A 22,659-nucleotide genomic window follows, 5' to 3' on the forward strand; every position below is an offset into this window, starting at 1 on the left:
TGGGCAAGAGTGCCATTCAAAAATGCTAGTGTGTACACCGCATAATGGTTTAAATAAATCGGTTTGTAGAATTATCGGTATATGGCCACTTTTTGGTATGTTCTCTATATTTTCATTGCATGTGTCTGTCAGTATATCTATGGTGGAGGGTATCCAAAGTTCAGCCCGGCCGAACTTAACGCTTTTTCACTTGTTTTTTTTTCATTTTACCCCGACAATTGTTTAGCCATATGTTGAATGTATATCATTTCTGTAATATCTAAGAAAACGAAATAGGCTTAATGTTCATTGGTTTGAATAAAAAACATGTATACATGTATGTATGCATGTAGTACTGTGTTTACTATCATTGTAATATAACCTGGCAACGATCTAGATATATATTTTTTTAAAGACCACCTAAGGAGTGGATTTTTTTAAGACTAATTTTCAAGAAAATCGAAGGCGTGGATTTTTTAAAGACTATTTTTTCAAGAAAAATCTAAGGCGTGAATTTTTTAAAGACTATTTTTTAAGAAAAATCTAAGGCGTGAATTTTTTAAAAACTATTTTTGAATATTTTAAAGACTATTTTTTAAGAAAAATCTAAGGCGTGGATATTTTAAAGACCATCAAGTGTGTGGATTTTTTAAGAGAATTATCCAAAGAACCGGTATCGTAAATTTTTGGCATATTGAATTTTTAGACTCATTTTTAACCCAAAAAAATACACCTACACCGTTGATGGAGAATGATAAATATCTTTGCAGTAAATATAGGTCCATATTTTAACAGAATGGTATTTAGTGTTCTTAGAACATAAACAACCGACCGATTTGAAAAAAATGGACCCCATATCATGATAGAATATATAAAATTACTGCATATCCGAACAAAAGGACATTTTGTAATAACGCTACCCTCCGAAGGAATATTATATTTTACATAAAGTTTTATTTTTTTCGATTTTAGATATTTTGATTTTTTCGACACGGGTTTCAACCAAATTGATTGTAATTTCATAATATTGGTCCTCATTCTAGTCCCCTTTTGATTACTTGTAAATTCTTGGGAGAATATAGTCGGCATATGTCCACCTTTTTGTTATATTTCCTATTAAATATTTCAAAATCATTCACTTTACTGCAATATACCTCTGAGTGGGATTGGGAACTTTATTGGAAGTAACTATAAGTAAACATTTGGTGAAAACATAAGAAGTTCGGTCTGTTATTTTAAGGGGTGTTTTACCCTTATCTATGAAATGCCTACATATCGCGGACTTAGTTTTAATAAAAAATAAAATTTATTTTAAATTTCTTTGTAATCTGTTTTGTATACAATTTTGAAAACAATGAATATTTAATAAAAATAGTTTTCTTTTAATTTTTTGTTCCAATTTTCCCCCTAACAATATCCGTTTAAATTCGGCATTACTCTATTCATAAAATCATCTTGATCACAACAATACGTGTAACCAAGATAATTAGAAGGCGTCAAATACAGGCTCGTTGGACACGATACCGTTTTGCAAATATTCCCCGGTAATTGTGGCGGTACACGTTGATCATGAATATTATTATACTGAACGAATACCGTCCGAACACCGTTACGATCGAGAACAACTTTAAATGTCCACAAAGGCACCGGTATTAAATCATTATTACCAAAATAAATGGGTATTTCATTGCCAGCGTCATTAGGCAGTGTTAGGACATAGTCAAAGGCACCACTACAAACTTTGGACGGTGTGTTGGCAGGATTGCGGGCCCATTCTTCCATCAGACGCCAATTGCCATCGTTAATGGCATGGAATTGTGGTATGACATTTATCATTTTAAATGTGGATGCAATCAGGGTATTGGTCATAAAATCCCCAGCCGCCGTCAGGTGACCACGATCAAATCGCCGATTCTGTTCATTGGAAGACATAAACGATTGCTGGAAACCCAAACGACTTTGAAATTTTGCATAAATACTACGTTTATTGTAGGCTGAGAAGATGTTCATGGTGAAAATTTCATCAGGATCGAATTGCATGCCAAATGGTCGCCCTTGAACTAAAATAGGAAAAGGATGCACCAACAAATTTAATATTTCTTCTCCTCGTCATCAAAAAAATATCTACCAAATGGATAGGCTTCACTTATGGTAAAAACGGATCTCATTTGACGATGATCAAAACACACCGAATAGGTGGTGAAAAAATAATCCTGGTCACGACAGTGTATGTTATAACCAACACGATATAATTGATACCGACACAGAGCCTTATCCTCGTCGGCCTTTAGCTGCGGTTGTAAACGATACGAGCAGTGCGTCAACTGTGTGTCGGATATTAATTGACCATTTTCGCATTTCATTTCCACAATATCATCCATATTACAGACCATATAGAGTATGGAACCATTTGCTATGGGCTGTTGACGCAACAATTTCAATTCTTCATCCTTGAATTCGATAATAACATGCCAATCATTACGAATATTGTTGAGATAGCATGAAGAGAGAAGTGGTGGGACTGGAAAGAGAAGTGATTTTCTTATGTTAAGGACATCTGGTATTTTATAAGCAAACAGCGTCAACAGGCCTTCTTAATACCGTTTTTGATGACTTTCCATAAAAGAACCTCATAGCCTCCTATATGAAGGCCTTTTATTCTTCTATAAGAATACCACCTTCTAGTCTTCTATAAAAAGTACTATAAAATCTAAATTTTAGAAAATGTAGTTGAAAAACGTGCCAACAGTGCAAAAAGTACCCAAAACTATAGTTATATAAGACCTAACCTAAAACTAGTAAGGAAAGTAGTCGGACGGAGCCGACTATATTATACCCTTCGCCACTTTGGGTATATTCAACGGATGAAAATATATATGGGAGCTATATCCAAATCTGAACCGATTTTCACAAAACTTAGCACACATCTTTTTAGACGTAATTTATTACGCTGTGGCTAATTTCGTGCAAATCGAAAGATATATATGGACTTTGGTGCACCATTTACATTAAATCAGACGAAAATATGGGAGCTATATCTAAATCTGAACCGATTTTCAGGAAACTTAACACACACACAATTCTATACCTAATTCATTACGCTCTACCAATCTTGTGCAAATCGAAAGATATATAGGGACTTTGGTGCACCATTTACATTAAATCGGACGAAAATATATATGGGAGCTATATCTAAATCGGAACCGATTTTCAAGAAACTTAACACACATCATTCTAGACGTAATTCATTACGCTGGACCAAATTTCGTGCAAATCGAAATAAATATAGGGACTTTGGTGCATCATTTACATTAAATCGGACGAAAATATATATAAGAGCTATATCTAAATCGGAACCGATTTTCACGAAACTTAACACACATCATTCTAGACGTAATTCATTACGCTGGTCCAAATTTCGTGCAAATCGAAATATATATAGGGACTTTGGTGCATCATTTACATTAAATCGGACGAAAATATATATAAGAGCTATATCTAAATCCCAACCGTTTTTCAGGAAACTTAACATACATCATTCTAGACCTAATTCATTACGTTGTGCCAAATTTCGTGCTAATCGAAATATATATAGGGATTTTGGTGCTCCATTTACATTAAATCGGACGAAAATATATATAAGAGCTATATCTAAATCTGAACCGATTTTCAGGAAACTTAACACATATCATTCTAGACCTAATTCTTTACGTTGTGCTAAATTTCGTGCAAATCGAAAGATATATAGGGACTTTCGTGCACCATTTACATTAAATCGGACGAAAATATATATGGGAGCTATTCCAAATCTGAACCGATTTTTCCCAATTTCAATAGGGTTCGTCTTGGGCCAAATAAGTGACCTATGCCAAATTTCATCCAAATCGGATCATAAATGTGACCTGTATTTTGTTCACAAAAATACATGGACGGGCGGACGGACAGACTGCGTAAATCGACTCAGAAAGAGATTCTATGCATATTCTCAAAAGGAACCATGTGTCTATCTCGTTTCCTTTTGCCTGTTACAAACATACGCACAAGGAAATTATAATACCCTGTACCACAGTGTGGTGAAGGGTATAAAAATCGGAACAATTTTCATAAATTTAGGAGGGAGTGTTTGTTATCGAATGAGAATACAAAACACCAAATTTTAGCTAAGTCGGTTAAAAACGTGCTAAATATTCCCTATATTAAGGGTTACCCTTCTAAGGGGGTCTTACCAAACCTACGCCCTCGGTGGTCGTTGGAAAAATATTAAAAGAAAAATCCATGCCTTCGGTGGTCGTTGACAAAACATTCTCTAAAAAAATCCACCTATGGCGTGGATTTTTTCAAAATTTATGAGGTCCCTTAGAAAATATTCTTTAAAAAATCTACCCCTATGTAGATCAATGGCAACAAAACCATCCACGCCTCTGTGGATGTTGAGAATTAATAAATAATTTTAAAAATACACGCCTTAGTTGGTTCTTAAAAAACCCCGCCTCCTCTTAAAATTTTATCCATTTGATTTTCTGTTGGTGGTTCTTAAAAAAATATTCTTACAAAAATCCACGATAAGGTGGTACTTAAAAAAAATTCCCTCAAGAAACCACTCCTTAGTTGGTTAGAAAATCATTGGCTTGATGGATCCCTGAAAAATTCCACATTTAGGTGGGATTTATAACACGCTTACGTATTGCTTAAAATATTCTTTGAATATTTGTTGGGATATCTCAGGGGGTGTGTGAGGTTGGGCCCAATTAATTATGGATGGGCCCCACCTCCTAAGGATCAATAGTTCCCCTCTTGTGTTCGAAGAAACGTTATCCCAAATTAATTGACCTTCCACTTACCATTGGAGTATATAACAAGCACAACAATTAACAATTTTGTAAGTGAAAATAATTGCATTTTTTTTTTTTTTTTGAAGATTTTTTTATAAAATTAACGGAAACAAAATTTAGAAAATTCCGAACCAAAATGAAAGAAAAACAATTTCCGAATATTTCGTTTTTGAATAATTTTTCGATGACGGAAAACGATATGATATAGAATTTAATAAAAGTATTCAATAGGTACGGTATGAATGGTAGCCTGGAAACAGACACAATGGGGTTTTAATATACAACCATGTTTCAGAGAGCCCTCCGCAATAGGGCCATGTCCCATTTAAAATATTTTGAAAGTCGCAGTGACTGTAATTACATTTCTAATTCTTAGATGTTAATACCCCTTTTATGGGACTCCTTATCACAAGATTATGACCTTTACAAATAATCGTCACTAAGATTTATTAAAAGCTAAATTATTTTCAAACGAAAAAAAATGAAATAAAAAATAACAATAAAACCACACCAAACCCATGACTGTCTCTGAATTCTTCACTGCCCGTGAATACTTGTCAACGAAGTTGAGTTGGGAACCTTGAGTGCAAGTCATGTAATTAAACAAAAAAATTATAATAATAAAAAATACAATAATAACAAAAAAGACAAAGAAACTCGGATTAATTGTTTGATGTGTATTAGCTTTATTTCGTTTCTTTAACACAAATATTTTCAAATATATCTACGTAGTTCGTTATGAATCAATGGCAATAAAAATTTCACATTAGAATGATCTAATTACAAGTCTCAAGTCTCAACATCATCGGAAGGTCAAACCTGTCATTCATGCAACACAAAAATGAACTTGAAATGTTGAGTTTTCATTACCATCGCCCCAACATCGTGCTAAATTTTGTTTTATGAATGCATTCAATGATTCTCATTGGACGCACCTACAACAACTATGTATATTAACAAAAAAAATAAATAAATAATTTTCACATTAGTAATATCTTTCATTCAATGTGTCAGATAGTTGAGTTGAGTGCTGAACTGACATCCCCCTACGTCTATAGACAATTCAAGCTCCGAAGTCAGTCATTATGACAAAATTAATTGCTGGGTAAGTGCAACGTCATTTAAATTTTCATATACTTTGTAATAATATGCTATACAAACAAACAAAGCTTATGATACACAAATCCATGGTCCTTGAAAGAAGAATTCTTTACACAATCTACATTTGAAAAAATATTCTTTAAAAAAGCCACGCCTTAGAAGGTCTTTGAAAAAATATTCTTTAATAAATCCACGCCTTAGAAGGTCTTTGAAAAAATATTCTTTAATAAATCCACGCCTTAGAAGGTCTTTGAAAAAATATTCTTTAATAAATCCACGCCTTAGAAGGTCTTTGAAAAAATATTCTTTAATAAATCCACGCCTTAGAAGGTCTTTGAAAAAATATTCTTTAATAAATCCACGCCTTAGAAGGTCTTTGAAAAAATATTCTTTAATAAATCCACGCCTTAGAAGGTCTTTGAAAAAATATTCTTTAATAAATCCACGCCTTAGAAGGTCTTTGAAAAAATATTCTTTAATAAATCCACGCCTTAGAAGGTCTTTGAAAAAATATTCTTTAATAAATCCACGCCTTAGAAGGTCTTTGAAAAAATATTCTTTAATAAATCCACGCCTTAGAAGGTCTTTGAAAAAATATTCTTTAATAAATCCACGCCTTAGAAGGTCTTTGAAAAAATATTCTTTAATAAATCCACGCCTTAGAAGGTCTTTGAAAAAATATTCTTTAATAAATCCACGCCTTAGAAGGTCTTTGAAAAAATATTCTTTAATAAATCCACGCCTTTGAAAAAATATTATTTAATAAATCCACGCTTTAGAAGGTCTTTGAAAAAATATTCTTTAATAAATCCACGCCTTAGAAGGTCTTTGAAAAAATATTATTTAATAAATCCACGCCTTAGAAGGTCATGGAAAAAAATATTCTTCAAAAATCCACGCCTTAGAAATTCATTGAAATATTATTATTTAAAAATCTACGCCTAGGATTGTCGTTGAAAAAATATTTCTTAAAAAATCCACATTTCATTGTGTACCGACATCAAATACTTACATGTAATGATTATGAAAAATTAAATCACGTACCTGAAATGAAAAAAAGCGAATCGGATATAATAATTAATATTAAACAAGTATTATTTTTTAATAACATAATATTTTTTGCAAATTTATTTCCAATTATCGCGCCCATAGTTAAGCATTAATATGTTCTAATAATTTCCAAAATATTATTATGATTTCAAAATTCATAAAACCTCAACTGAAAAATGTGCAATACAAGGATTGTATTTACCGATAACCGATTGCAAAATATTGGTAATTACGCCATTACCCAAAAGTTGTCGATTGTTTCCATCACAATATTGCTATGCATTGCTTTTTTGAAAAGAAATAAATTTTAATTTTCATTTTGATATAAAACCCACCCAAAAAGTAAATTTTTTCAGCTTTGGTTTTAAATCAAAACCACCTTCACTTTTTTTTGGGTATTTATTGCTAAAAGGCATACAGTTCGGCTATTGTTTTTGTATGCCTTTGATTTGAAGCGAAAGATTGTGTTAAAAGTCCAATTAAGTATATCATAGGTATAGCTATGGAGGTAATCAGATCATTAGGCGGCGGCGGGCATAGCAAATGAAGGAAATAAAATACACAAAAAACAACAACTGGCAACACCTAGCTACGTCAGAGGGAAATAACGAGACACCTGGACTAAAAATTTCGCACAGAATTTAAAATGAAATTGGAAAAAAATGGATTGACAAAATGTCAATATCTGATAGCATTTGAAAACAATATTTCAAAAATAGTTAAAAAAATTGATAACAATTTGCAAATGCCTCGTTGAAAAAATATTCTTTAGAAAATCCGCGCCTTCAACGGTCCTTTGAAAAAATATTCCTTAAAAATTCGCGCCTTCAACGGTCCTTTGAAAAAATATTCTTTGAAAATCCGCGCCTTTGACGCTCCTTGAAAAAATAATCTTAACAAAATCCAGACCTTAAGTGGTCTTTAAAAAATCCAAGCTTGGAATGGTCGTTAACAAATTTTTACTAAAATACACCCTATGATGGATGAAAGATAAGTCTCGGATATAATTTGGGACAAAATTCTGTTAATACTCTATATTCTGTTAAAAATTACAAAATTAAAAACATCCACATCTATAGCTTGGATGGTCGCTGACAAAATATATCTTTTTTTGAAATCCTCTGAAATACATATAATTTATGAATTCAATATTTTTCGTTCATGTCGATGGCGTGTAACCACCAAATTGCAATGGTCGATTGGAATTAAGCATTTAAACAGACATTCAGCATTCAAACTCATAGTTTGGACTTAGCCAAAAAACAAATACATATTTTTTCTAATGGTGGTCTGCCACACATATGTATATATACATATCACACATATATTTTACATCAATTTAGAAATCAATAGCAATTTAATAACACGAAAAAATTCTTGCATGCAATCCTCTCATTGAAAGCGTAACACAGAAATGGCATGTATTACGCCCCCATACAACACAACGTGTCTGTCTACCCCTCACTACAAAAATTATGCAGCATGTCTGATGTTAGATCAAATGCAATTGTAATTAAACCTTAGAACTGACCAAATTTGAAATACAAAAAAAAACTCTTTTTTACATAAAAAAAAAAATCGTAACCAGACTAAAATTTTGAGAGTCCTCAACGACCGACCGTAACTGCGAACCGGTTAAATTCTGTGGTGCAGACAACAGAAAAAAGAACTGTTCAGTATTTTTTTCTTTCTATTCTCTGATGATAAAGATCTTGAGACAGGGTTGTTATTCGAACAGATTACAACGGTATATTGCCAAATTATATAAGTATGTAAATATTGTTGGCCACCGCCACATGGACACCAATTAAACTACACAATTAAATAAATAAATACCAGACAAACAAGAACTATCGGAAATTCAAATTTCGCAACAGTTTGAAGTTATTTAATAAGTGTAATTTGCATGTTTATGATCATATTGTGTGGTGTTTTGAAACCGGTATACATTGTTAAAATTATCTTGTTGAAGGTGTTTGAATAGCTGGAGATTAAATGAATCGGATTTTTTTATTTTAAAGATTTTAAAAAGGTTGGGTTTTTTAAAGAATATTTTTTCAAGGATCATTCAAGGAATGCCTTTTAAAAAGAATATTCTTTTTCATCGATTTTATAGAATATTTTATCGAGGTGGCGTGGATTTTTTAAGAATCATCATACAATGCGTGGATTTTGTTAAGAATATTTTTTAAGGACCACATAAGGATTGAATTTTTTAAAGAACATTGCATCAATATCCTAATAATAGGATTTTTTAAAGAACCGCCTAAGGATTTATTAAATAATATTTTTCCAAAGATCTCCAAAGATTTTTTAGGAATAATATTTCAAGGAATAAGGAATATTATTTCAATAAGGAATATTATTTAAAGGAAACACAAGGACATGGATTTTTTAAGAATATTTTACAAGATCTTTCATAGATCTTTCGGAGAATTTTTTCCCCAAACACTCCAAGAGCTGCCTCATTTGCTTGCGTAAGCACCCATGCTTCAGATCCATATAATAGCACGGGTAGTATCAGCGTCTTGTAGAGTGTGAGTTAGGTCTGGTGGCAGGTGGCCTTGCTTTTGAGTTGCTTACACAGACCAACAGATACTACTGTTGGCCAACACTATTTTTCTCCGAATTTCAGAACTGATGTCATTCGTTTTATTTATGGCGGTACTAAGGTATATAAAGTCTTTAACTACCTCGAAGCTGTAGTTCTCAACTTTAACAGTTGGTCCGAGTCTACTGAACGTCTTGGGCGTTGTTACCATCAGCTTGGTCTTCTCGCCATTTACTGCCAGATCCACTTCGGCAGATTCCTTTTCAATTTGTTCAAAGGTGGCTGTTACCGCTCTCAATGTTCGACCCATTATATCGATGTCGTCAACGTAAGCGAGTAATATATGATGTTTGGTGTACACAGTGCCATTTCTGTTCACATTTGCATCTCGTATGACCTTTTTCAGCAGGATGTTGAACAGGTCACACGACAAACTGTCACCTTGTCTGAATCCTCATTCGGTATTGAAGGGCTTCGATATGTCCTTTCCGACTTTAACTGCTGACCTTGTGCCACTTAAAGTTATCCTGCATAGTCGTATTAATTTTGCAGGAATGCCGAACGCAGACATGGCTTTAAACACTTCTGAATGGATAGGGCTGTCGAATGCGGCTTTATAGTCGACGAATAGATGGAATTTATCGGTGTGTTTTTCGTAGGTCTTTTCCAGGACTTGGCCCAGAGTGAAAATCTGGTCAATAGTGGCCAGGTCTGAAGCCACATTGGTATGGTCCAATAATGTCATTGACCATTGGCTTCAGTTGTTCACACAGTACGCTGGATAGCACTTTATATGCGATGTGAAGGAGACTTATTCCTCTATAGTTGGCACATATCGTCCTGTCTCCTTTTTTTCACGGGACCAAGGATAATGAGGTTCCAATCATTGGGCATGCATTCTTCTAGCCAAATTGTACTAATCAACTGGTGCATGCTCTTTACCAGCATCTGACCACCAGTCTTGAATTGTTCGGCACCTGCTGCTTTATTATTCTTCAGCCGATTGATTGCTATTCTGACTTCATCTTGGCTAGGTGGTATACACTCTATACCGTCATATATTATTGTTTCTGGGGTATCCTCTTCACCGCTACTATTTTCAAAATACTCCTTCCAGATCCCAAACCTGTCACCAGGTTTCCTTCTTCATCAGGAGGATGTGCCTGCACCAAAGCCTACGGTTTGATGTTTTACTCGTTGGTAAATTTTCGGACTTCATTCTGACTCCTGTACTTCTCGATTTGCTCATGCTTTTCTTGTTCTTTCTTCTTTTTTTGAAAATACGTTTCTCCTCTCTCCTTTTCTCCCGACAGTTCTCCATCGCATTACGTGATGCTACTGTCTGCAGCGTTGCCCTATACGTAAAAAATGTCTTTGGTCTGTTTATCTTTGTCTTCCGTCAGAGCATGGGCGCAAATAAGACTGGTGTAGAAGAACTTCGCTTTTATACGCATTATAGCAATTCGCTAATCTACTGGAATGAATCTGGAGACAAGGTATTTTTTTCTCCTATTAACCATAAATCCGCAGCCTAATTCGCGTCTCGTTTCATGGCAGCTATAATACAGGGCGTAATCATCTGATTTACTTACGCCAGTTCCTCTCCATCGCATTTCCTGTAAGGCAATAATATCGGCTTTGTACTTATTGGGTACATCCGCCAAAGCAAACACTACTCTTGTTCTTTAAAACTTGCGCACATTCCAATTACAGATTCGCAGATCGTAGTCCTTTATATGTTTGCGGGGGTCGTCAACATTAGGGGGGTTTAGTTTTAGTTTTCTTTGCTATTTCATAGTATTGGTTTTTTCCGAGTGTGGGCAACTAACGCGATGCCTCAACCCATTTTTTATAGTTCGTATGGGTGAACTCGCGGCACATATCAGCTCACTATTTCAATGGATGATGAAAATAGTTAATAGAAAATAGATGATAAAATAGTTGTCTGGAGACAAGGTATTTTTTTCTCCTATTAACCATAAATCCGCAGCCTAATTCGCGTCTCGTTTCATGGCAGCTATAATACAGGGCGTAATCATCTGATTTACTTACGCCAGTTCCTCTCCATCGCATTTCCTGTAAGGCAATAATATCGGCTTTGTACTTATTGGGTACATCCGCCAAAGCAAACACTACTCTTGTTCTTTAAAACTTGCGCACATTCCAATTACAGATTCGCAGATCGTAGTCCTTTATATGTTTGCGGGGGTCGTCAACATTAGGGGGGTTTAGTTTTAGTTTTCTTTGCTATTTCATAGTATTGGTTTTTTCCGAGTGTGGGCAACTAACGCGATGCCTCAACCCATTTTTTATAGTTCGTATGGGTGAACTCGCGGCACATATCAGCTCACTATTTCAATGGATGATGAAAATAGTTAATAGAAAATAGATGATAAAATAGTTGTCTGGAGACAAGGTATTTTTTTCTCCTATTAACCATAAATCCGCAGCCTAATTCGCGTCTCGTTTCATGGCAGCTATAATACAGGGCGTAATCATCTGATTTACTTACGCCAGTTCCTCTCCATCGCATTTCCTGTAAGGCAATAATATCGGCTTTGTACTTATTGGGTACATCCGCCAAAGCAAACACTACTCTTGTTCTTTAAAACTTGCGCACATTCCAATTACAGATTCGCAGATCGTAGTCCTTTATATGTTTGCGGGGGTCGTCAACATTAGGGGGGTTTAGTTTTAGTTTTCTTTGCTATTTCATAGTATTGGTTTTTTCCGAGTGTGGGCAACTAACGCGATGCCTCAACCCATTTTTTATAGTTCGTATGGGTGAACTCGCGGCACATATCAGCTCACTATTTCAATGGATGATGAAAATAGTTACCCCAGGTGACACCGAGGGGAGGTTTGTGTCCACAATTGAGATGAAAGAGGGACCAAGATAAGCCTGGAGTTCGTCATGTTAAAGCCAATCAGAGCCGTTGCTTGGTATCTATCATCCCCTACGTCACCCAAGGCGTGAGTTTTTAAAGAATATTTTTCCAAGATTCATGCATGGCGTGAATTTAAAAAATTAATTTAAAGGCCAAGGGCCACTCAATACATAAATTTTTAAAGAATATTTTTCCAGGGGCCACTAATGGCGTGGATTTGTTAAAGAATGTTTTTTCAACAAAGATCCTAGCCGTGAATTTTTTGAATAATATTCTATTAAAGGCCACTCAAGGTGTGAACGTTTGTGAAGAATATTTTTCCAAGAGTCATTCCAAAAGTATGCCAGAAATATTTGATAGTGAAAACAAAACAAAAATATTTCACTCCTATTGGCATCAAAATGTTATAAAACCTTGTTTCACACAACCACCAAGTGTCATAATTGAATGCAAATTCGCATTTCAAATTCATGTCTGCTTTGCTGTATTGCAATACACATGACCTATCTGTAGATTTATTTGTTTGAATTGCTTCCATAAGGTATGACAGCGACAAGCGACCCAATTCTGATGGCAATATTGATTCACATTGCTTGTTACACAGTGACACACCGACACACACATAAATCACACACATATGTATGCATGAACAAATTTTTACATGAGTGAATTTCATTTTTGTTTTAGTAAAACAAAAGACTTAAGCAACAAACTTTGACATTTTCCCCCATAAACTTTGTCGTCGTCGTCGTTGGACATATGACTCCAAATGGGAATTTGCCTCCCATTAAGTTGACTTGGCCAAAATGAAGTAGTATAGCCACCAGAAACAACAACAATGAATGAATAAAAAATAAAACAAAACATGTTTTATTTACCATATTATTAACGCCCACGCTCAGGTCTCAGTCGGAGTGTGACAAACATACGACACTCACTAACTAACTAAAAGCGGCAGCAGCCAAGACCGGAGAGAAGACAGTACCACAACAACTACAATAAGAATTTTAAAATCCCCCAAAATAATATTTAACGTTTGGTCTCCTTTGTTCATCGGGGTTTTGGTTTTTTCTACGCTTCAGTTTTGTCTTGGCATACTAATGAGAGCCAATGCAGTGTTGCTCTGCATGTGTTTTTGTCTTGAAGGAGCGACGACAGGCCTCTGGCACTGGACTACAATTAGAGTTGATTTGGAAGTTTTTTTTCTTCAATTCTGTGGTGGAGGAGGGTGTATTGCAGTATTGTTGTTCATGGTATTGTTGGTGTAAATTTAGCCAACTACTTACAAACCGCAATAGTTCAAGAAAATGGAATTTTGTGATTTTCCTGATGATTGAATGTGTGTCCCTGTCATGTGCAAGCCTGCAATTTTAGTTGTCTTAAAGTAACTTTTTGTGAGGAGTTGAATACATTTTGTCTTGGCTGCAGGAACTAAACTGGCATTAGTCGAGCAGTAGAATGAATAAATGAATGACATAACAAAGTCGGATTTGTTGAAATTATAGATTTTGCTTGTGTCAATTATTTACAACAAGGATATCAGTCATTTGGCGAACGTGTCCTAGTTGAAATAATTGTATTCTAGCCAAATTGATATTAATTAAACTGCGGTATATTGAAGTCGGAAACCGGAGTCGGGCTTGAAAAAAATAAACATTTAAACTACTGACATAATTTTCTAAATATTTCTTAATTTATAAGCCAATATTTGGTCTGTTCCCGTACTGCAAGAATCTACTCGATTTTACTATTTTCTTCGATATCATAAAGGAAAATTCGTTATCGTAGTAAAAAGTAGTAGATTCTTGCAGTACGGGAACAGACCAATTGTTAAGTCTGTAGAAGTTGTAACGTCACAAAATATCAATGTTAAACCAATTTAATATGTCGATCTCTCGATTAGCTGAATCAATCTAGATATTTACCCTCCCGCCTGTCCCCTATAATTATACCCTTCCCCACACTGTGGTACAGGGCAAAAGGAAACAAGATTAACACAGGGTTCCTTTTGAAAATATGCATAGAATCATTTTCTGAGTCGATTTATGTCTGTCCATGTAAAATTGTAAACAAAGTACAAGTCACATTTATGATTCGAATTGAATGAACTTCGAACAAAGGACGAACCCAATTGAAATTGGAAACAAATCAGTACAGATTTAGATATTGCTCCCATATATAGTTTTGTCCGATTTATTGTAAATGGTGCACCGAAGTCCCTATATGTCTTTCGATTTGCACGAAATTAGGCACAGGCTACTGAATTACGCCGATAATGATGGATACTAAGTGTCGTAAAAATCGGTTCAGATTTAGATATAGCTCCCACATATTTATTTTTATCCGACTTAATGTAAATTGTGTGCCGAAGTCCCTATATGTCTTTCGATTTGCACCAAATTTGGCACAGCGTACTGAATTAAGTCTAGAATGGTGTTTGTTAAGTTTCGTTGAAATCGGTTCAGATTTAGATATAGCTCCCATATACATTTTCTTTCCATTTTATGTTAATGCATCACCAAAGTCCCCAAAACTCTTTCGGTTTTTTTGAAGTTTGGTAGAACATCGAAATTTTGTGAAAATCGAAGTTTTGTGAACATCGGTTCAGATTTAGATATAGCTCCCATATATATATATATATATATATATATACTCTTCAGATTTAAAGTAAATGGTGCACCAAAGCCCAGTCCGACTTTACTGCTTTCCTTGCTGGTTTTTATACCCTGCACCACACTGTGGTACAGGGTATTATGTCTTTGTGCATATGTTTGTAACAGGCAAAAGGAAACGAGATAGACACATGGTTTCCTTTTGAGAATATGCACAGAATCACTTGTGAAGTCGATTTATGCATGTTCGTTCGTCCGTCTGTCGGTCTGTCCATGTTAAATTGTAAACAAAGTTCAGGTCGGATTTTTGATTAGAATTGGATAAAATTTGGCATAGGTCACTTATTTGGTCCAAGGATGAACTCTATTGAAATTGGGAAAAATCGGTTCAGATTTAGATATAGCTTCCTTATATATTTTCGTCCTATTTAATGTAACTGGTGTACCGAAGTCCCCGTATATCTTTCGATTTGTACGAAATTTGGTACAGCGTACTGAATTAGGTCTTGAATGATGTGTGTTAAGTTTCCTGAAAATCGGTTCAGATTTCGATATAGCTCCCACATATATAAGTTCATTCGATTTAATGTAAATGGTGTGCGAAGTCTCTATATATATTTCGATTTGCACCAAATTTGACATAGCGTACTGAATTCAGCCTAGAATGATGTGTGCTAATTTTCGATTCATATTTAGATATAGCTCCCATATATCATTTCTTCCTAGGTCTGTTATGTTATTTTATGTTCCCTTTGAGGGAACACTGACATGAAATTGTTAGAATATACCATAGAATATGGAGCGTACCATATAGTCGGGCCAGTCCGACTTTACAGGTTTTAATCTAAGTTTAGGATAAAGTTATAAATCAATCACCAGGATATTTCTTTAGGTAGGTCCGGTTGTGACCAACGACACGTACAGTTTTTAGTAATAATCCGTAAATATTTAGGAACCAAAAAAAATATTTTTAGGGCTTCAGATCCGCAGAATATTAAATTTTGTGATTGTTGTATATGGTCGACCCAGCCAATTACAATGCTTCGCTTTCGAATAGGATAGGAATTCAGAAACTGTTGGTGATTATTGATGAGCTTGTAACTCAATTAGGTATCAAATCTTCCTCCTAAAACTTAACCATTGAGAATAATTTAAAAATATCACACTGTTGATTGTCCGTCCAAAAAATATTCCTTAAATCTTTGGATATATCTTAATATATGCCTTAAATCCACAATCCCAAGAGTCTCCGTTTTCTCCACAGAAGACCAGATTGACTTCTTCTGTGAAAGAACTACAGTTAAGCGGATTCCATGCTACAAAAAAAAAAAAAAACAAGAATATCTTCAATTATAGCAGATCTTCTGACCTTCCTCCTGTTAGTACTTTTATACCAACCAACAAAAACGACTTTTGAAATTCCCTAATACAAAATCGATATAATCGTTGGTCTCAGGAATCTCTGACAGGATATTAACTATTTAAAAAATATTGAACTTTTTCCTTTACATTTATGGAAATAATTTTACCTGTGTATATTCAAATTAGCGTGTCAGAAATTTATTGTACTTTTCACACTTCACTTTGAAATGAAACTGAACTGATTTGTGAAAACATAGGTCATATGACCTAAATGTTCTCAATATAAAATGCAAATTACTACATTACACATGTTGATTGACTTTTTACTTTGATATCCGGTAGAAATTGAGGAAATGCATAACCATAAATAATAAATATGATATGATAATTGTATTACAAGTTATGTTTTTATATAGAATATACAACAACAAAAATGGATTAGTTAATGGAATAGACTATATAATATGATCTCTGTTGAAGTTTGCTTCCTTCGTGTCATAGCATTATTTGTACTTGCTGTTGTTGAAATTCATCCTTCTAATATATATAAAAATTCGGACATATACGCATAGAAAATTAGTTTCCAAAATAGTCAACGGAAAAAATAATATTTTTTTTCCTAAAAGAAATAGAGTTTTGTGATAAATAATTCAATACTTTTTATTTATAAAAAATATTTTGTATACAAATTACAAAAATGTTCCCTCCCCATTTCCCCCTACCAATGCCCGTTTTAATATTAGTTCACTTTAATTCCCCCACGTCAATGGACTTTAATTCACAATGATATGACAGACATTTCATAGAAATCGGATACAATCAATTTGAACTCATCAATCAATCAAGCTCGACAAAATGGTACAATGTCCCACCTTAAAGTGTTCTTTTGGAATATGTAAATTAGTTTTGTTTTTCGATTTGTTTTTGCTTGAAATTACACCCATTCGAGTACGAAATGTGTCATAAGTGTAGCATTTGATTGCAAATGCTAATGTTGCAGCAATGCAATTCAATAGTATTTCAATTAGATTTGCATATGCGATTGCATTTGATTGATTCCGTCGATAAGAAAGAAAACAAAGTGTAACAATTAATAGATTTACATATGTCCCAGTTTTTTTTTCGTCTTCGTCGAAGAATATATGATTGAGTAATTTCGTTATTATAGAATAAAGTTGAAAGTGTCCACTCAGCGTTAATAGCCATATGTGGTAAATGTATACATCACTAACCAGTAAGGAAAGTAGTAAAGTCGGGCTGTACCGAATATATGATACCCTTCACCACTTTGGCATATTGTACATATGTATCCTTACAATTGAATGTCAATGTTCCCTAGTAGGAACATACCCGTGTCTTTGTGGAACCTATGATAAATTTAATGTCATTCGGACAGATTTAGAGTCGTCTGCGTAGCATGGGACAAATTTATGTAAAAAGATATATAGCAAAATTGATACACGCTATTCGGTAAGCCGCACTGTTAAAAATTTAATTTCAATCGAAATACGTATTTCAAATAAAATACGTATAGATATAGCTCCCATATATATATATATATATATGGGAGCTATATCTAAATCTAAACCGATTTCGTGCAAATCGAATGATATATAGGGACTTTGGTACACCATTTACATAAAATCGGACGAAAATATATATGGGAGTTGTATCTAAATCTGAACCGATTTTCATGAAACTTAGCACACACCATTCTAAGCTTAATTCAGTACGCTGTGCCACATTTCGTGCAAATGGAAAGATATTTAGGGACTTTGGTGCACCATTTATCTTAAGTCGGACGAAAATATTTGGGAGCCCAATTTCATCCAATTCGAATCATTAATGCGTCCTGTACTTTGTTTACAATTTAACATAGACAGACGAACGGACGGACATGCATAAATTGACTTAAAAAGTGATTATATGCATATTCTCAAAAGGAATCATGTGTCTATCTCGTTACCTATTGCCCGTTACAAACATATGCACAAAGACGTATTACCCTGTACCCTGTACCGCAGTGTTGAAGGGTATAAAAATACATTTTGTGGAAATTAAAACATAGTCCTTGAAAAAGTTTTTTTTTTTAATCTTGAATAGTCTTCAACCCTATAACCGGCCAATTTATTTACTAAATTCTTCTAAAAAAATGATTCTGGCGCTAATAAATAATAATCAATAGGCAAATATTCATTTAATATTCATTCTGGCAAAAATATACATAATATCTTAACTGATATTTGCTTATAGAACATGCGTCTTAAAACATAATTCTGCATTGCAATATATTCACTGCAAACTGTGGAAATGTGGACTCGCCGTCTACAGGGTTAAACAGTATTTATACCCTACACAACTATTTCGTATGTTATCTATAACTATGAGCTACCCCCGGTTTTGGACAAAGAATACCATATTAACCAGAGAATGGGTCTGAATATATAATTTTACCATTGAAGAAAATATGGTCTTCGTTCCAGGTTATATTACAGAAGTTTTCTTAGGCCGCTGAAAGGCCTTCTACTGTAGAACGCCAGAAGTTACTTACTACCTGAAGACCAAAATCAAAAAAAGTCTATATACTCGAGAGTATTCATGGAATGTCTCATACCTTCCAAACCATGTGCAAATAAAATTTATATATCTTTCAATTTCAAAAAATTACCAACTTCCTGCTGTCATTCTTTGTTGGTCATCTAGCTGAGTTTCTGCATTGCTCTCTGTATTGGCTGCTGTTCTTGGTGGAAACGGTATCAATTATCATTGATTGAAATCAATAATTTCTAGCACAATATTTCAAATTCTTTTTACAACGTTGATGGCGGTTCCCCTCTTTTTAGCTACAACTCAAATGTCATGTTTTATGTTTCCCCTCAATCAATGATTTTTAATTTGTCATGTCATGACTTTGCTGTCTCGAGAAAAATGTTTTCAGTATTTTGATTGAAATGCACTTTTTGTCGGTTTGAGGAAAAAAAAAGATTTAACAGAGCTATAAAGGCGTACATTATGACAAAACAAGATATGCATCTGGTTGATTGAATTTGATCATAACTTAGCGAATAAATGGCAAAGAAAATATGGAGTAAAAACAAAAATTTTTTGAATATTAAAAAAGATTAAAAAAATCCACACCTTATATATATTTTTAACTCCGCGCCTAAGCAGGTCTTTAAAAAATATTTTTTTAAAACTTCCACGCCTCAAATGGTCCTCAAAAAATATTCTTTAAAAGGTCCGGGCCTTAGGTGGAGCTTGAAAAAAAAATTCTTAAAAGGTCCGCTCTTTAGGTGGTGCTTGGTGCTTTAAAAAATCCACACCTTAGGTGATGCATGAAAAAATATTCTTTAAAAATTACGCGACTTAGGTGGTCCTTCAAAAAATATAGTAATAAAAAATACACGCCTTAGTGGTCATTGAAAAAAGATTTTTTTAAAAATACACGTCTTTAGTGGTTCTTGAAAAAATATCCTTTAAAATACCTACTCAGTATGTGGTTCTTTAAAAAAATATTCTATAAAAATCCACGACTTAGATTGTTATTGAAAAAATGCTTTTTAAAAAATCCACGCGTTATGAGGTCCTTCAAAAAATATTCTTTAAAAATCCACACATTATATGGTGCTTAAATAATAGTCACTAAAAAGTCCACGCCATAGGTTCTTAAAAAAATATTATTTAAAAAATCCACACCTTCTTATATGGTCGCTGAAAAATATTCATTAAAAATCAAGCTTTTAGTGGTTCTGAAAAAATATCCTTAAAAATCTCTGGCTTAGGAGGACCTTGAAAAAATATCCTGTAAAATCCTCTCCTTAAGTGGTCCTTGAAAGAATATCCTTAAAAATTCCTCGACTTAGGTGGTCCTTGAAAACTTTATATTTAAAATGTATCTTCCAATCAATCCCTTTACCAGCCAATTAACTAACTGGCCATACATTGTCTACATTCTTTGGAAAATTTCCAAAATAAAAAAACAACAACAGCAATTCCGATACTTTGTAATACTTTGGAATTTATTGCAGGTTGCCCAAAATATTTATTTAGCCACTGACTAATTTATATTACAATATTAGCCAAGTCTAGGCTACGACTACCTTACTTCTAGAAATAGGCTATATGCAATATTGGCATAATAAAACACCACAAAAAACCGAACTCATATATTGTTAACATTACAAAGAAAAAATAAAACAAAAAAAAAATATTTTTGTATTTTGGTGCTGATTTTTTCTTTTGCTTTGGGTGAGGGGTACATACGACGAGTATGAAAATTAAGCAATATCGAAAGGTAAATTCTTTCATGTAGAAAAAAATGTTAATAAATAACAACACTAACTGACTTGATGTAGAAAAACTACACAACAACAACAGCAATTTTTCTGTTTCTAAACAAAAAAACTTTACCAGACCAAACATACCTTGGCCCATAGGCTTTTTGGAGTATTGTGCGGGAATGTTTCGCTTCTTGGCTGGTTGTTGATTTTGGTTTTGTGGCGGCGGTGGTGGTGTTTCAGACTTGATTTGTTGTTTTTGGTTTTTTTCTTGAAGTAAAACAAACCACCAATCTAAGCCAATGTGACGGTTAGGTGACTGGTTGGTGGTTTCTCGCTGTTGTTGTTTTCCATTTTCCATGCTGCTACAGTTTCTACGGCTTTTTGATTTTTTCGGTCACTTGTATCAAATTTCTAATATGGTGGCCGGCAGTCTTGTTGGCTGATTACTGGCATTGCGGTTAGCCTAAAGTTTTCCTAGTCAATATTTTTTTGTCGTTTACAAAACAAAATATTTTTTCGATTTGTATTGACGGTTTTCAGTTTGTCATTGGATTTTTCTTCGTAAATATACATAACGTCAAATACATATTCAGTCATCTATGCAAATATTGGGTGTATTGGGGTGGGGTGAAAAAATGAAAGATTTCCTATATTTTTTAAAAAATAGTTAATTTATAGAAAATCTAAACTTAAAAGTAAAATCATAAGGGCAGATTTAAAAACGAATGTGGATTTTTTAAAGAATATTTTTTCAAGCATCACCTAAGTCGTGCTTTTTTAAAGAATATTTTATCAAAGATCACCTAGGTCGTGGATTTTTTTAAAGAATATTTTTTCAAGGATCACCTAGACCTTGGATTTTTAAAGAAGATTTTTCAAGGACAACCTAAGGCGTGGATTTTTAAAGAATATTTTTTCAACGATCATCTAAGGCGTGGATTTTTAAAGAATATTTTTTCAACGATCATCTAAGGCGTGGATTTTTAAAGAATATTTTTTCAAATACCACCTAAGGCGTGGGTTTTTATTAAAGAATATTTTTTCAAGGATCACCTAAGGCGTGGATTTTTTAAAGAATATTTTTCAAGCATCACCTAAGGCATGGATTTTTTAATGAATATTTATTTAACCATCACCTAAGGCGTGGATTTTTTTAACGCATATTTTTTCAACGATAACCTAAGGCGTGGATTTTTTTAAAGAATATTTTTTCAAGCATCACCTAAGGCGTGGATTTTTAAAGAATATTTTTTCAAGGATCACCTAAGGCGTGGATTTTTTTAAAGAATATTTTTTCAAGGATCACCTAAGGCCTAAATTTTTTTAAAGTTTATTTTTTCAAGGATCACCTAAGGCTTAAATTTTTTTAAAGTATATTTTTTCAAGGATCACCTAGGGCGTGGATTCTTTTAAAGAATATTTTTTTAAGGATCACCTAAGGCGTGGATTTTTTAACGAATATTTCTTCTCCAAGCGTGGATTTCTTAAAGAAGATTTTTTTTAACGACCATCCCATTTAGGTTTTTATGATTTTTTGGAAAGTGCATTGTGTAAGAAGTTTTCCATTTCCACCCTTTTATTCATACAGTGAGTGAGTACCAACACCACCCCACATCATTACGTATATTTGTTAACAAGTTTACCAAGATATGGTCCAATGCAAAACTATGGCTTTAGGTTATAATTATTGATTAATGAACCATTACAGCTCTTTGGTGACTTGAAGGCAAACAAACAAATGTAAAAAAAACTGAAAATTGGAATTTGAAACAAAAACTTAATTTCACAAAAAATAAATAAATACTCCAAGATATTGGACATTATATTGGATATGTTTTTAAAAAAAATGCAGAAATAATTATTAAAAAAGTAGATTCCACGTATGCATAGGTCATGGAAGATGTATTTAAACAAAAGTTTTTGTGCTTGAAAACAAAAGTATTTTAAATACCAACATCCAAGAAGTAGTAATACTGGAAGTGCAAATATCAAAGCTCTATCTTG

General features: G+C 33.7%; 1 protein-coding gene across 1 annotated transcript in view; it reads right to left on the reverse strand.

Annotated features, from left to right (window-relative positions):
• LOC133336007 (uncharacterized) overlaps positions 1 to 21,013 on the reverse strand; it is a 33,204-nt gene extending 12,191 nt beyond the window's left edge. The window contains exons 1-3 of the mRNA XM_061544299.1: positions 20,800 to 21,013; positions 2,108 to 2,500; positions 1,417 to 2,039 (exon numbers count right to left, since the gene is read on the reverse strand). Coding sequence (XP_061400283.1) covers positions 1,417 to 2,039; positions 2,108 to 2,500; positions 20,800 to 21,013 — 1,230 coding nt within the window. The remainder of the gene's footprint in view (positions 1 to 1,416; positions 2,040 to 2,107; positions 2,501 to 20,799) is intronic.
• Between the last annotated feature and the right edge of the window lie 1,646 nt (positions 21,014 to 22,659).

Source organism: Musca vetustissima, unplaced genomic scaffold (genome assembly GCF_032173495.1).
Source record: "Musca vetustissima isolate MV318-11 ecotype Yass unplaced genomic scaffold, APGP_CSIRO_Mvet_v1 utg16761, whole genome shotgun sequence".
Taxonomy (NCBI): Eukaryota; Metazoa; Arthropoda; class Insecta; order Diptera; family Muscidae; genus Musca; species Musca vetustissima.